The sequence below is a fragment of the Chlorocebus sabaeus genome, chromosome X (genome assembly GCF_047675955.1).
Source record: "Chlorocebus sabaeus isolate Y175 chromosome X, mChlSab1.0.hap1, whole genome shotgun sequence".
Taxonomy (NCBI): Eukaryota; Metazoa; Chordata; class Mammalia; order Primates; family Cercopithecidae; genus Chlorocebus; species Chlorocebus sabaeus.
The window spans coordinates 98531777-98548160 of record NC_132933.1 but is presented as its reverse complement, the minus strand read 5'-3'; the positions used below and the strand labels follow the sequence as shown (position 1 = coordinate 98548160).

Below are 16384 nucleotides of genomic sequence, written 5' to 3'. Positions count from 1 at the left end.
GATCACTAAAAGAGAAAGCACTTTGAAGCAATTCAAGGCTGTTCACATGGATAAGATACAATTATTATTTTTAAAAGCCTCCCCCCACCCCCAGGATGAGCCACTGAGCCCTGAAGATGGTGATTCAATAAAGGTCTCAGCAGTGTTAGGAAGTCAGCAGGCACACGGAAATCTTAACATGTGGACCAGAATGTTTCAACCCTTTAATTGAAGTTCAGGAAACTCTCTCTCTCTCTGGTACACACACACCCTACAACCACTAACCCTGCCCTCTTAGGGCCAATTATAGGCGAGTCCCGTGGAGAGAGAAGTCAAGTCACTTGTGCCTACCCCTGGGCCAGCTGGGCAGTGGGGGAGGCGGGCCTCTCACAACCCATGCTGCAGTGAATCACATGGCCCGGCGCCCACCTAGTCAGGGCCTGAGTAATTCCTCCGCCTCTTCTTCAGAAGGTTTTTCTCTTATTTTTTAACTTAATTTTATTTTTTTTAAACTCCTGGTTGCTGAGGATTTATACCATGCTGCAGGCTTTACAACCATTAACTCATAGACTCCTCATTGCATTCTCTAGATGAAGAAACTGAGGTTCAGAGAAGGGAAGTCACTCATTCAGGGTCACAAAGTGAATCAGTTAGAATAGGAGGCCAGGTCCTTCCCTGACACTTGCCTTATTCGCAATCCCCATCTTGAATTAAAAAAAAAAAAAAAAAAAAAAAGACACCCACTATGCAATTACAGAGGCAGGGACTTCGTTGGGGAAAAGGATCCTGGGAACTCTGTGTTGCCTTTTTGGGGAGGAGGAGAGTGGTTTAGGAAGGGTATTATGATTTGTAATTTGAATGAATTGGTGGATTGGGAAGGCATACTCAGAATCATCACCATGTATTGATTACAGAGGCCAGAGACTAGGGGTCCAGACATTGCCCAGTTACTGACTTTCAGATCAAGAGTATCCAGAGGGCAGGAATTTGGTGTCCTTTTTTTTTTTTTTTTTTTTTTTTTTTTTTTTTTTTTTTTTTTTTGAGACGGAGTCTCGCTCTGTCTCCCAGGCTGGAGTGCAGTGGCATGATTTTGGCTCACTGCAAGCTCCGCCTCCAGGGTTCACGCCATTCTCCTGCCTCAGTCTCCCAAGTAGCTGGGACTACAGGCGTCCACCACCACTCCCGGCTAATTTTTTTGTATTTTAGTAGAGAGGGGTTTCACCGTGTTAGCCAGGATGATCTTGAACTCCTGACCTCGTGATCCACCCGCCTTGGCCTTCCAAAGTGTTGGGATTACAGGCATGAGCCACCGCGCCCGGCCTGGTGTCCTTCTTTTAGACAGTAGTTACTGCGGGGCCTACTATGTGCTTCTTTAGTATCTGTTTAGGCATTTATTTAATGAGGATTTATTGAGCAACTACCGTGTGTTAGGCACTGTGCTAGTTGCTGGGGATACAACAGTGAGCAAAAGAGATGTAGTCGCCTTGCCCCCATGGAGCTCACATTCTAGTGAAGGAAGACAGGCAATAAACGAGTACACACATACAATAAGATAATTTCAGACTGTACTAAGCGCAAGGATGGAAGCACACTCACAGTCTCTGATGGAGGCTCACAAGTGGCCCTACCTAAAGTGGTCAGGGATGGTCTCTTAGAAGAGGTGACATTTCACCTGAGACATGCAAGACGAGGAGCAAGCCAGGTAGAGAGGGCTAGGGGAAGAGCTTCCAGTCAGAAGGAAAAGCCAATGCAAAGTCCTGGGGTGGGAGTGCTTGTGGCCTGTTTTGGCATCTGAAAAAAGGCACTGACTTTACACAGTGTCAAGGGGAGTTTGGAAAGCCAGCAGAAGTAACACGCAGGCCAGGGCATTAAGGGCCTGTTGCCAGTTGGTTATCTTCAGCCCACACGGAAGGAGCCCCCTGAAATCTCCCATAGGTTCCATGCCTAGCCCAAGGTCATGACGGCAGCAAAAGGTACATCCTGCCATACTTCACTACTGCTACCTGGTGCAAGGCCATGGTCCCAGAGATCTGTGGAACCTGAGGTGTGAACCCCAGGAGCCCCCAAAGGCTTAACAACTCCTTCAGTCCCAGTGGAAGGCAGGGCAGATGTGCTGTGCTCTTCTTCTGTGGCTCCTGGGCTCAGGCCCATATGAGAATGTCCCCATATGGGGGAGGTCCTGCTGGGCTCCTCAGACACTTAGGCCTGTGTAGCACAAAGGCAGTGGTCTGTGGCCTCAGCCTGACCTAGAGCTGCTCCACCTTTTCAAACCCAAGAAACCATCCTGATTTCACATCACAACCAACCTCGTGGCCCTGCAGCTCTCCAGCTCCTGCTACAACTGGCTTCTGCCTCTGTTGGCTTTTCTGCTGTCTCCCTACCTATCAGCCCCTCCAGCCTTCTCCTCTAGCCTGACTCCCAAGGCCCACCTCTTCCACCTTTCTCTCTCATCAGCACCGTCTACTCCTTCCTTCCCTTGCTCTCCCGCCACACACACCTGGCAAAATCCCAACCTTGGATCAATCCACCATCCTTCTTTTTTTTTTTCTGCTCATACTCCAGGGCTGCTGAATAGTACAGGAGAAAATCACATAAGCAGAAGGCTTGGCACTACTTTCATGGTCTCCAGCCTCAGTTTGGGGAAGCAGAAAGACCACAGACTTTGGACACAAATAGAAGTGGTTCAAATCCTGGCTCCCTACTAGCTGTATGACCTTGGGCAAGTAGCTTAACTTCTCTGAGCTTCAGTTTCCTTCCCTACAAAATGGGACTAATAGTATCTACTTCATGAGGGTTCCTGCAGCTGAAATGAAAATCTACGTAAAGCACCCAGTCCAGTGCCTGGTACAATGTAGGCGCTTGGCAAATGGAAGACTCCTTTTTTTTCTTCTGTTCCCCAAACCAAACCCTGGTTTCCCCAACCAAATATCCGTTGCTGCCTTGCAATCCTCCCTCTTTTTCTCGCGAGTGCTCCCTCTCCCATTAGCCTCAGCAGACAGACAAGAAGGGGGTTGGAGTGGTTGAGGGGCACAAGAGACAGAGAGAGGAGATGGGGACAGAGGTTGAAAGGACTGGACACAAGGCCAAGGGGCGTGGGGAGGGGAAGAGGGTTGAGGGGACCCAAAGGGCCGAGGTAAGGGAGCCTGTCCCGAGGTGGGGCTTAGAGGACTCGAGAACAAGAACCCGCTCCCAGTACCAGGCCCGTGGCCCGGGCTCCCATGCTCTCTCGGTCACTCACTCACCAGGCCGAGGCTGCGAGCCCTCCAGGTGGTAAGAGAAGCGTAGGGCCCGGTGGTGCTGTGGACTGGGACCGCAGGGCAAGACCCGGTGGCCTGGAGCAGCACCCAGGCTGGTGTCCGAGGGTCCGACAAACTGGGGATCCAGTGGGCCGCCAAGAGCCGAACCTGAGCCCCTGAGCGCCAGCAGTCCGGGTTCTGAGGCTCCAGGGTCCGAGTCGGCACAGGCCGGCGGAGCGGCGCCCGGCGGGTTCGCGGCCGGGTGTTCGGGCTCCGAAGGCCCGGCGCCCCCCGGGGCTCGGTGGCCATGCATGGTCCGGGCCTGGGCGCGGGGCCCGAGCTCCCCGCTTGGCTCCAGCTCCTGGGGCGGAGGCGCGGGCGGAGGAGGCCCGGCGCCCGGCGGAGCAGCGGCCTCAGGATCGGGGGGCGGGGCTGCGGGCTCAGCCCCACTGCGGAGACTCAAGCCCCCAGCCCGGGCCCGGGCCAGCAGCCGTGGCAGCGGTGGCAGTAGCAGCAGCAGCCGCGGCCACCGCCGCTGCCGTGCCAGGCATCGCCGGCCCCGGCCCCGGCCCCGTGCGGGGAGTGGGCTCGACGGGGCCGGGGGCCCGCTGGGGAGCGCTGTCTATGCGGCTGCGGTTGGGCGAGGGTTGAAGGGCTACGCTCGGCGGGGACTCTCTCGTGGACTGCGAGCCACTTCCGTGGCCCCGGGGCGAGAAGTCGGTCGGATCCAAGTGCGGGGTCTCTTCTTTCTCCCCGAATGGGAATAGATCTGGGCTCTCCTGGCTGGTTGGAAAGCGTTCTTCCTCCCGCCGCAGCCGAGGCCGGGGGCGGAGGAGAGGGGAGGGGAGAAGAGGGGAGGGAAGAGAACGGCGGTGGCCGGGGGCGCGCGTGTGCGCCGCGCTTAGGCTGCGGGGCTCGCCTTCAGCCAGTCGTCCCAGACGATGCTCCAGCCCCTGGGGCAGGAGAACGGCCTGGGCCGGGCTCCAGTGTCCTCCCCAGCTTCGGCCTGGGGCTCGGCGGCGGCGGGCGGGAAGGAGCCCTGGGAAAGGGGGTGGGGAGGCGGGAGCCTAGCAGAGGCAGCCGCAGCCACAGCGGCGCTGGGACCCAGTTACCGGGGCCCCGCCCCCTCGCCCGGGATTTGCGCCTGACCACGCCCCCTCGCTCGGGGCCGCCTCACTTCTCGCTGCTACCGCTCTCAAGGCCCTCCTGCCCCTTAAAAAATTCCCCCTCAGCCTGCTTTCCCCACAGGCAAGTCTCCGGGCTCAACCCCCCTTCCCCCATATCTGCCCTTCCATCCCATCTCAGGTCTTCTCCCCTCTGCTTGCCTTTCACTCTCTTTTCCAAAAGCCTTTCCGCATGTTCCCGAGTGTTCCTAGGGCTGAGCTTATAGAGGACCTGTCTCTGATTCTCCTTCACTCTGCTCAGACCAGATATCATGGTCCCTTACTTAGTCACTTTCTTAAATACCCTCAGTTCCCTGATTTGTCGCATCCGTCTGGCAACATCCCAATCTTGAATCAGTCCAACTGTCCGCCTTTTCCATGCCTGCGCCCAGGCAGCTAAACATTGCTGGAGAAAACGATTCAACTTCACAGATTTGTGCCACTATAAACCCATGGTTCCCAGCTTCTACCAGGCCCTCAGTTTTGACCCACAACCCTACTAGTCAGCTCTCCCTCCCGTTCTCCACAGTGGCCATTTCAGACCTCCTTTCCCCTCAAACCCCCAACTTCTCCATCTGCCCTGTAACCCTCAGCAAATAACCTGACCTACTGCAGAGAGTAAACAGAAGCCACCGTCTCTTGACTTTTTGCTACGAAGCCTAGGAATTTGTCCTTGCTCCTTCCCAACAGCATCCTAACATACTCAGGCCTGTTCCATCTAAAAACAAATAAACAATTACCAAGAATTCTCCCTCTCCAACCACCTCCTTCTCTTCTCTTCCACAAACTTCTCAAAAGAGTTGCCTACACCCAACTGTCTTCATTTTCCCACCTCCTACTTATCTTTCAACCCACTCCAATCTGCCTCCACTACTTGCTTGAAACTGCTCTCTCTCATCAGGGTCTGCCATGAAGAATCTCACTAAATCCCATAGAATCTTTTTTTTCTTTTTCTTTTTCTTTTTTTTTTTTTTTTTTTTTTTGAGACAGAGTCTCACTCTGTCACCCAGGCTGGAATGCAGTGGCACCATCTCGGCTCACTACAATCTCCGCCTCCTGGGTTCAAGCGATTCTCCTGCCTCAGCCTCCCGAGTCGCTGGGATTACAGGCGTCCGCCACTACGCCCAGCTAATTTTTTGTATTTTTAGTAGAGACGAGGTTTCACCATATTGGCCAGGCTTGTCTCGAACTCCTGACTTTGTGATTCGCCCGCCCTATTACAGGCGTGAGCCACCGCGCCCAGCCCCCATAGAATCTTTTCAGAGGTTATCCTACTTGGTTTCTTGATAGCATTTGGCACTGTTGACCACTCCCTCCTCCTTAAACCACTTCCATGACACTGCACTTTCCTTGTTTTTCTTCTGCTTCCTTAGTAATTCTTTTTTTACTTTCCAGGCTCCTCTTTGTCCAACGCTTTATGCTGGTGCTCTTTAGGGCTTTGGTCTGAGCTCTCTCATCCTGTCTCTATATATGCTTTTTTTTTTTTCTTTTTTTCTTTCTCAGACAGAGTCTTGCTCTGTCGCCCACGCTGGAGTGCACTGGCGCAATCTAGGCTCACTGCAACTTCCGCCTCTTGGGTTCAAGCTATTCCTCCTGCCTCAGCCTCCCAAGTAGTTGGCATTACAGGCACTCGCCACCACGCCCGAATAACTTTTGTATTTTTAGTAGAGACGGGGTTTCGCCATGTTGGCCAGGCAGGTCTCCAACTACTGACCTCAAGTGATCCACTTGAGCAAACAGCAGCCTCGGATTAGAGGCCACTCTTTTCTTTATTTCATTTGCTCCCATGGCTTCAATGATCATATCTTTGCTGATGACTCCCAAATTGATACCTCAAAACCAGATATTTCTCCTGACCCATGCATTCAACTGGTTATTAGGCAGCTCTACCTGAATATCCCAGAGACACCTAAAACCTCAGCTTCTTCCCAACTCAAGGCATCCTCCTTCCAACCTGTTTGTCCTTCTTTGTGTCTTACCTTAGTGAATGACACCAGTCAAAGCAGAAACCTGGGTTACACCCTTAATTCTTTTCTCTCCTCCATCCCCCATTCAGTTACCAAGTCCCATCATTTTGACCTCCTACCAAATCTATTTATGTAATCTCTACATTTCTGCTGCCACTACCCTGATTTAGACCAGAACCATTTCTAACTTGCAATACTGTCACAGCCTCCCTATTTCAGTCTTGTTCTCTGGATTCTATTCTCTACACTATAGGCAGTGTATATCTTTTGAAAACATAAATAAGGCCAGGTGCAGTGGCTCACGCCTGTAATCCCAGCACTTTGGGAGGCCGAGGCGGGCGGATCACTTTAGGTCAGGAGTTCGAGATCAGCCTGGCCAAGATGGTGAAACCCTACCTCTACTAAAAATACAAAAATTAGCCGGGCGTGGGGGCGGATGCCTGTAATCCCAGCTACTCAGGAGGCTGAGGCAGAGAATTGCTTGAACCTGGGAGGCGGTGGTTGTAGTGAGCGAAGATGGTGCCGCTGCACTCCAGCCTGGGCGACAGAGCAAGACGTGTCTCAAAAAAATAATAATAATAAATATAAATTAATTAAATAAATGTTAAATCAAATTATATTACTCCCATGTTTAGGACCCTTCAGTGAGGGTCTCTACTGGCTCAAAAGGAAACCCACCTTCCTTAACAGGAAAGGTTAAGCTGGACCCTTCATGATCTGTGCCCCTGCCAGCCTTTCCATGCTGAAATTCTTAAACTATTCCTTAGTCTCTCAAGCCTCCAAGTTTTTGCATATGCTGTTCTCCCTGAGTGAAACTTTCTCCACATCTCCCCAATTCCACTTCATTTGTTCTTCAGATCTCAGGTCATTCAACGAATATCTTTTGAACACAAACTATGGGCCAGGCACCATGTGATGCACTAGCTATGCAGCAGTGAATAAGACAGACATGAACAAGATAATGGTGAAAAAACTGTCCTCAGAGTTCACTGGCTGGTACTGGAGAGGATGTGAAATAAACACATAATTACAACACATAAACACACATAATTACGAATTGTGATAAGGTTATAAAGGGACAGAACAGGGTGATAGGAAAGAGAATAAAGGGTAAGTGTGTGGAGGGGGAGTGATTTAGCCTGAGGGGTCAGGCAAGGGCCGCTATTTAAGCTGACCCCTGAAGGAGTGGGAGTTGGCAGATGAGGAATAGAGACAAAAGTGCTCCAGGCAAAAGATACAACAAGTGGGAAGGCCCTGGGGGGAAGATAAATGGCCTATTTAGGAGCTACAGAAGGCTAATATAGCTAAAGCACAGTGTTTGGAAGGCAAGAGGGGTGGGATATGAGATCCAAAAGGTAGGCAGGAGCTAGATTATGCAGGGCTTTGCAGGCCATGTTAAGAATAATGAGTTTTATTCTACAAGCAATGAAAAGGTATTGAAGCAGTGCTTTCAAATGTGGGTCAAACTGGAGAAGGTACTGAAATCAATTTAAGAATAGAAAATATAAGAATGGGCTGGGCGTGGTGGCTCACGCCTGTAATCCCAGCACTTTGGGAGGTCGAGGTGGGTGGATCACCTGAGGTCAGGAGTTTGAGGCCAGCCTGACCAATATGGTGAAATCCCGTCTAAAAAAACAAAAATTAGCCAGGTGTGGTGGAGCGTGCCTGTAATCCCAGCTACTAGGGTGGCTGAGGCAGGAGAATGGCTTGAACCCAGGAGACGGAGGTTGCAGTGAGGCGAGATCGCGCTACTGCACTCCAGCCTGGGCGACAGAGAGACTCTGTCTCACATACACACACACACAAAATTAATTAATTAATAAAAAGAGGCCGGGCGCGGTGGCTCAAGCCTGTAATCCCAGCACTTTGGGAGGCCGAGACGGGCGGATCACAAGGTCAGGAGATCGAGACCATCCTGGCTAACACGATGAAACCCTGTCTCTACTAAAAAATACAAAAAACTAGCCGGGCGAGGTGGCAGGCGCCTATAGTCCCAGCTACTTGGGAGGCTGAGGCAGGAGAATGGTGTAAACCTGGGAGGTGGAGCTTGCAGTGAGCTGAGATCCGGCCACTGCACTCCAGCCTGGGCGACAGGGCGAGACTCCGTCTCAAAAAAATAAAAATAAAAAAAAATAAAAAAAAAAATAAAAAGAGTATATCATAGGATCATGTAGGAAGGATAAGTATGTTTCATGAAACGCTTCAGTTTGTATCATATGTGAACTAGATCCGGAGGAAATAGTATCTCTTTTGCAGATACCTCACATCCCCAAAATGCTGAAATATACATTGAAAGGTTTTAAGCTTGAGGTTCACAGGGTATATTTAACATTTTACGAAGATGACTTTGGTTGCTCTAGATTGAATTGCAGGTGGACAAGATTAGAACCTACTGCAGCCAGAGATGATGGTGAGCTGACTAAGGAGGTGGCAGTGGAGATAGAGAGAGGCAGACCGATTTGAGAGATATTTAGAATTGAGAAGGCTTGGTGTGAAGGCTTGGGAGAGGGAGGGGGAAAGGAGAATCAAGGATGACTCCAAGGGATCTGGTGATGGTAGGCCAGTCACTCATTGAGATGAAGAAGACAGAAAGAGGAACAGATTTTCAGGGGAAGATCAAGAGTTCAGTTTTGGATATGCTAAGCTGGACATGCCCTTGAGATATCCAAGTGGATAAGTCAGGTAGATAGTGGTATACACATCCCAGGGGAGAAGTCTGTTTCAGATATAAGTGAGAGTTGTCAGCATAAAGATGGCGTTAAAAGCCAACAGTAGAAAAAATCACCCTGAAACAGTAAAGACTGAGAAAGGAAGAGGATCCATGACTGAGCTTTGAGGAACTTCAACTTTACAGGTTGAGTGAAGGAGCAGAAGTTGGCAGAGACTGAAAAAGAAGTAAAGAGCTCTGGGCACGGTGGCTCACGCCTGTAATCCTAGCACTTTGGGAGGCCGAGGCAGGCGGGTCACGAGGTCAGGAGATCGAGACCATCCTGGCTAACACGGTGAAACCCTGTCTCAGCTAAAAATACAAAAAATTAGCTGGGCATGGTGGCGGGCGCCTGTAGTCCCAGCTACTCAGGAGGCTGAGGCAGGAGAATGGCGTGAATGCAGGAGGCGGAGTTTGCAGTGAGCCGAGATGGCGCCACTGCACTCCAGCCTGGGCGACAGAGCGAGACTCCGTCTCAAAAAAATCTTAGGCCAGGTGCGGTGGCTCAAGTCTGTAATCCCAGCACTTTGGGAGGCCGAAACGGGTGGATCACGAGGTCAGGAGATCGAGACCATCCTGGCTAACACGGTGAAACCCCGTCTCCACTAAAAAAAAAATACAAAAAACTAGCCGGGCGAGGTGGCGGGCGCCTGCAGTCCCAGCTACTCGGGAGGCTGAGGCAGGAGAATGGCGTAAACCCGGGAGGCGGAGCTTGCAGTGAGCTGAGATCCGGCCACTGCACTCCAGCCCGGGCGACAGAGCGAGACTCCGTCTCAAAAAAAAAAAAAAAAAAAAAAAAAAAAAAAAAAACAACAACAACAAAAAGAGGCAGGGATATAACCAGGAGTGTGTCAAGGATGTTCCAAGAGTGCTGAGAATATGAGGATTTAAAAGGGTCCATTGGCTATGGCAACATTGATATCATTCATGACCTTGATAATAGTGGTTTTGGAGGAGTGGTGGGGGTGAACACCAGAATGGATGAAGAGTGAATGGATACCATTGGTGGGAGTGTAAATTGATACAACCATTCTAGAAAAACTTGGGCATTTTCTAGTAAAGCTGAATGATGCACATACTATGTGACCTGGCAATTCTAGGAATATACCCCAGAGCAGCAGTTCTCACAGTGTGATCTGGGGATCCTGTGGAGAAGGGTAGTGGGGAGAACCAAAACCATAATATAGTAAGATGTTACTTGCTTTTTTACTCTCATTCTCTCAAGAATGTAGAGTGGAGTTTTCCAGAGGCTACATGACATGTGATATCACAACAGATTGAATGCAGAGGCAGATATGAGAATCCAGCTGTCTTCTATTAAGCCATAAAGAGATTTACAAAAATGTAAAACAATGCCACTCCTCACTAAATTCTTTTTGTGTTGAAAAATAGTCATTTTTCATAAAAATATATTGTGTTAATATAATTGGTTTATTATTATTTTAATGTATTTAAACTTTTTCAGCTTTAATTTCGAATACAGCAAATATCAATTGATATAAACCACATAAATCAAAGCTCTTTGGGGTCTGCAATGCTTTTTAAGAATATAAAGGGGTCCTGAGACCAAAAAGTTTGAGAACTGCTCCTTAAAGCAACCCTTGTACATGTATGTGCATTGGGAGTCATGTACAAGAATGTTTACGAGTCTGTTTGTAACAGCAAGAAACTGGAAACAAGAGTATAGGATAAATACACTCATACTTTTTTTTTTTGAGATGGAGTTTCACTCTTGCTGCCCAGGCTGGAGTGCAAGGGCGCGATCTTGGCTCACTGCTACCTCCGCCTCCCGGGTTCAAGCATTTCTCTGCCTCAGCCTCCCGAGTAGATGGGATTACAGGCATCTGCCACCACGCCTGGCTAACTTTTTGTATTTTTAGTAGAGACGGGGTTTCAACATGTTGGTCAGGCTGGTCTCCAACTCCTGACCTCAGGTGATCCACTTGCCTCTGCCTCTCAAAGTGCTGGGATCATAGGCGTGAGCCACCGCGCCCAGCCCACTCATTTACACAACAGAATACTATAAGGAAATTTAAAAAAATGAATGAATTGTAGCTACATGTATCCACATGGATGAGACTCAGGAGACCTAATACTGATTTTAAAAAGTCACAGAAGAATATGTTTATACAAAGCTGGAAACCATGCAGAATTAAACAGTATGTGGATGCAGTCATATATTACAAAACGAGAAAAGTAAGGAGTGAAAAATGAAAAATTCAGGACAGCAGTCACCTGTCACAGAGGTGAAGGAGATGTGACTGGGGAGAGTCATACAAGGAGTTTTGTCATTAGTAAATGATCTCTTATTGAAGCTAGGTGATAGGGACACAGATTTTTAAAATTGTTAATTCAAACTGTACAGATATGTATATTATAAAATTTATAATGTATATCATGAAAAACAAATATATTAATAATTAATTTTTAAAAACACGACTAATTGCCTAGAGGGCTGGAGGGAGTGTAGATTGTTATAGGATCCTCACTGAGGTTAGAGGGAACACTTCCTCCCACCCCAGTGAAGTGGGGTTACGTGTGTATGCAGTTCCCTTGAGAAACATGGCTGTGAAGGGAAATAGATCCTAGGGAGATAGCATGATCATAGGAGAGGGTCAAATAATGATTTTTTTTTAAGATGAGAGATGCTGGACTATGTTTGCTTCTGGGAATGATCCAGTAGAGAGAGAGAGAGAGAGAGAGAAGGAGAGAGAGAGAGAGAGAAAGGCACTAACACAAGGGAAATGAAAGGTTGGTACTGAGCCTCAGAGGGTTCCTGGACCCTTAATTGTAACAGGAAGGAATGAGAAAAAGACAAATGCAAATACAGGTAACTTTACAGATTGAGTGGAGGGCAGATAAAGGCCCTGCAAAAAATTCTCGATGGTTTCTATTTTGTCACTGATGCATGAAGTAAGGTCATTTGCCATAGAGACAATAGAGGGCCAGGCGCGATGGCTAATGCCTGTAATCCCAGCACTTTGGGAGGCTGAGGCGGGAGAATGGCTGAGCCCAGGAGTTAGAGATTAACCTGGGCAACATAGTGAAACCTGTCTCTACAAAAAATTAAAAAATTAGCCAGGCATGGTGGTGCCTGCCTATAATTCCAGCTATTTGGGAGGCTGAGGCAAGAGGATCCCTTGAGCCCAGGAGGTTGAGGCTGCAGTGAGCCATGATTGTGCCACTGCACTGCAGCCTGGGTGACAGAGCAAGACCTAGTCTCAAAAAAAAAAAAGAAAAAATTAGTCTTTCTTATTAGCATGGTTGATAGAAATTTGCTTTTTACTATTGACAGTTTAGCAAACTTTCATACTATGATAATATTTTATAAATGTTTAGGACTGCTATCAAATTTGGAAAAACCCTTGTCTAGTTTCTTTCATAAATGAGTTATAAGATTTCAGGGCATTTTAATTTTTTTGTAGAATGACAAATCTCCAGTACTGTGATTGTTCACTGTTCTTTAAACAGGGCCTTGGAAGAGACCTGTGCAAAGGAGGGGCCCTGAAGCTTAAGCTTCATTGACTTCTATGTAAATCTACTTCTGGCCTCTTTAAATTACCTCCTCCTCCAGGAAGCTTTCTCTGATTTTCCCAGGCCGTTTTTCCCACAGGACTTTATTTCTGCCGTTTCCCCAGTTTTTCTGAGCTGTCCCAGTCTCTCTAAGCTAGGTAGGTCTGCCTCCTCTACTAGAAGGAGGGAGCTCCAGAGGACAAGCAGTCAGGACACACTTACCCTAGAGACCGCAGTCTTCCATTAGTCTGTCAGCAAACCTTCAATTGAAGCAGTATGGCATGGTAGTCAAACATGTAGTCCTTGGAAGCAGGCAGACTGGAATTTGGCTTTTTATATCTTCAGTGCATGGAAAAGGATTCATCCCAATCCTTGGTTCATGATATACTCTCACCATTGGTTTGAGCTGGAGCTTCACTCACTCTTAGCTCCTCTGTGTGATGTTGGGCAAGTTGTTCATTGTTTGGAGTCTCAGTTTCCCCATGTGTAAACTGTGAATGATAATAACACCTTCTACATCAGAGCTGTGAGGTTCTGATGACATAATCCATGAAAAGGCATGCACAGGACATGGTGCCTAATGTTTAACAAATGGAGCTCTCCATGTGATTGGCACTCTATCATGAGTGTAGGATACAGTAAGGAATAACAAAGGCCTGGGCCTTGCCTTCCTGAACTCATAGTCTAGTGGGCCCTATACGGCCCAGTGTTTGCCCTGATATAGCCAAGAGACTTGTGAATGATTGTCGGATCAGAAAGATTTAATCCTTTTGTCTCTATTTCTCTCTTTTTTTTTTTTTTTTTTTTTTTTTTGAGACAGAGTCTCACTCTGTCGCCCAGACTGGAATGCAATGGCACAGTCTCAGCTCACTGCAACCTCTGCCTCCTGGATTCAAACAGTTCTCCTGCCTCAGCCTCCTGAGTAGCTGGGATTACAGGTGCCCACCACCACACCCGGCTAATTTTTGTATTTTTAGTAGAGACAGGGTTTCACCATGTTGGCCAAGCTGGTCTTTTTTTTATTATTATTATTTTATTTATTTTTTATTTATTTTTATTTTATTTATTTATTTATTTATTTATTTATTTATTTATTATTCCAAGCTGGTCTTGAACTCCTGACCTCAGGTGATCCACCCGCCTCGGCCTTCCAAAGTGCTGGGATTACAGGCATGAGTCACCGTGCTCGGCCACTATTTCTTTCGTGTTTTTGTCTCTCTTCCTCCCAGTTAGCCATCACTGTCACCATCTCTCAGACATCCACACTCTCTGTCTCTATTTTGTTTTTTCTTGTCTGTTTACAATTGTCTGGCTGTTTCTTTTTCCTGTCTCTCCTATTCTCTCTCTCAAACTCTCTCCCCTCTCACTCTTTTTCTCTCATTCTATTAGTTATGTTGCCGGCTACCCTGCCATCCTGTCTGAGCCTAACTCAGGATCCTCATCTTGGTCCATGTCTCTGTCCTTATATATATGACCACATTGTTCTTCCTCATCTGTTTTTTTTTTTCTGAGACAGAGTCTCACTCTGTCACCCAGGCTGGAGTGTGGTGGTGTGATCTCAGCTCACTGCAACATCTGCCTCCCAGGTTCAAGTGATTTTCCTGCCTCAGCCTCCTGAGTAGCTGGGATCACAGGCATGCACCACCACACCCAGCTAATTTTTGTACTTTTAGTAGAGATGAGGTTTCACCATGTTGGCCAGGCTGGTGTCGAACTCCTGACCTCAAGTGAGCTGCCTGCCTCAGCCTCCAAAAGTGCTGGGATTACAGGCGTGAGGCACCGCACCCTGCCTGTTTCTAAATTTCTATGCATTCCAGAATTTCTGTCCTTTCTGTTTTCCTTTCAATTTCCATTGGTTCCTTGGCCTCTTTTATGTCTTACCAGAAGTCTCCATCACTCTGTCCCAATTTATCCTACCTCTGGCTGTCTCTTTCAGTCCTCATTTCTTTGTGTTGCTGCATTCATCTGTCTCTGCTCCCTGCTACCACTGTCTTTCTCTATTCTTACCTTTCTGTTCCGATCTCTGTATCTCTGTCTTCATTTTTTCCCTCTTAACAATTACATTCTTGTTTCTGTCTTTCCCTCTCTCTCACACACCATGTTGGTCTTCTTGCCTCCTTCTCCCTGATTCTCTCTCATCACTCTATATCCAATTTTTACCTCTATTTCTCTGTCACCATCTCTCTTGTTGGGCTGTTTTCCTCATGTGTCTGACTCTTGTCCCCATTTCTCTGTCGCTAGGTGTCCTTCATCTGCGATCTTGTCCCCAGCTCCATGTCCTTCTGTCTCTACCTGTGTCACTGACAAAGTAGTCAAGAGTATGGTCTCTGGTATCTGACTATTTGGATTCCAGTCCTAGATGTGCCATTGACTTGCTGTGCCTCAGTGTTCTCATCTGTAAAATAGGGCTGATAATAGTACCTGTGCTTCATAGCGTTACTGTGAGGATTAAATGAGTTAATACATGTATACCTCTTAGAAGATGTTTCAGACAGAACAAATGCTCAAAGATGTAGACTGACATCATTGACATTTTCCCCCCCACTGTCACCACCATCTCTGTTTCCATCTTTGTTTATCTAATCCTAGTCATTTCCCCTCCATCTACCTGGCTATTACTATTGCTTTGTTTTTCTCTCTGCCCACAATTGTTTTGTTTGTAATTAATTTTATTTATTTATATATTTATTTATTTATTTAGAGACGGAGCCTCATTCTGTTGCGCAGGTTGGAGTGCAGTGGTGCGAGCTTGGTTCATTGCAACCTCTGCCTCCTGGGTTCAAGTGATTCCCCTGCCTCAGCCTCCTGGGTAGCTGGGATTACAGACGCACACCACTACGCCAGGCTAATTTTTTTTTTTTTTTTTTTTTTAGTAGAGACGGGGTTTCACCATGTTGGCCAGGCTGGTCTCGAACTCCTGACCTCAGGCGATTTGTCCGCCTCAGCCTCCCAAAGTGCTGAGATTACAGGCGTGAGTGAAAGCACCCAGCCTAATTAATTTTATTTTAAAACAATTTTTAATTGAGGCATAACACATGTACATATTTTGGGGATACATATGATTTTTCTTTTTGAGATGGAGTTTCGCTCTGTCCCCCAGGCTGGAGTGCAGTGGTGTGTTCTCCACTCACTGCAACCTCTGCCTCCCAGGTTCAAGCGATTCTCATGCCTCAGCCTCCAGAGCAGCTGGGATTACAAGCGCATCACCATGTCTGGCTAATTATGTTTTTTCTTGAGAGTCTTGCTCTGTCACCCAGGCTGGAGTATAGTGGCACAATCTCGGCTCACTGAAACTTCTGCCTCCCTGGTTTAAGTGATTCTACTGCCTCAGCCTCCCAAGATGCTGGGATTACAGGTGACTGCCACTATGCCCAGTGAATTTTTGTATTTTTAGTAGAGACAGGGTTTTACCATGTTGGCCAGGCTAGTCTCAAACTCCTGACCTCGGTGATGCACTTGCCTCAGCTCCCAAAGTGCAAGGATTACAGGCGTGAGCCATTGCACCCAGCCTAATTTTTTAATTGTTAGTAGAGATGGTGTTTCACCATGTTGGGCAGGCTGGTCTCGAACTCCTGACCTCAGGTGATCCATCCACCTCGGTCTCCCAAAGTGCTGGGATTACAGGTGTGAGCCACCGTGCCTGGCTGGGGTACATATGATTTTTAACATTGTTTATTATTATTATCTTTTCAGATAGGGTCTCACTCTTTTGCCCAGGCTGGAGTGCAGTGGTGTGATCTTGGCTCCTAAAGCCTCTACCTCTTAGGCTCAAGCCTTCCTCCCACCTCAGTCTACCGAGTAGCTGGGACTATAGGTAGG

The 16384-nt window shown here is 47.9% G+C and overlaps 1 protein-coding gene across 3 annotated transcripts in view; it reads right to left on the bottom strand.

Annotated features, from left to right (window-relative positions):
• The window catches only part of FGD1 (FYVE, RhoGEF and PH domain containing 1), a 52281-nt gene extending 47955 nt beyond the window's left edge, over positions 1-4326 (bottom strand). Inside the window, exon 1 of one of the 3 annotated variants that reach the window (XM_007991802.3) lies at positions 3222-4326. In XM_007991802.3, coding sequence (XP_007989993.1) covers positions 3222-3528 — 307 coding nt within the window. In that variant the 5' untranslated portion in view covers positions 3529-4326. The remainder of the gene's footprint in view (positions 1-3221) is intronic. The other 2 variants (XM_073013652.1, XM_007991800.3) reach the window with 2 other exon arrangements.
• Positions 4327-16384: the final 12058 nt, after the last annotated feature.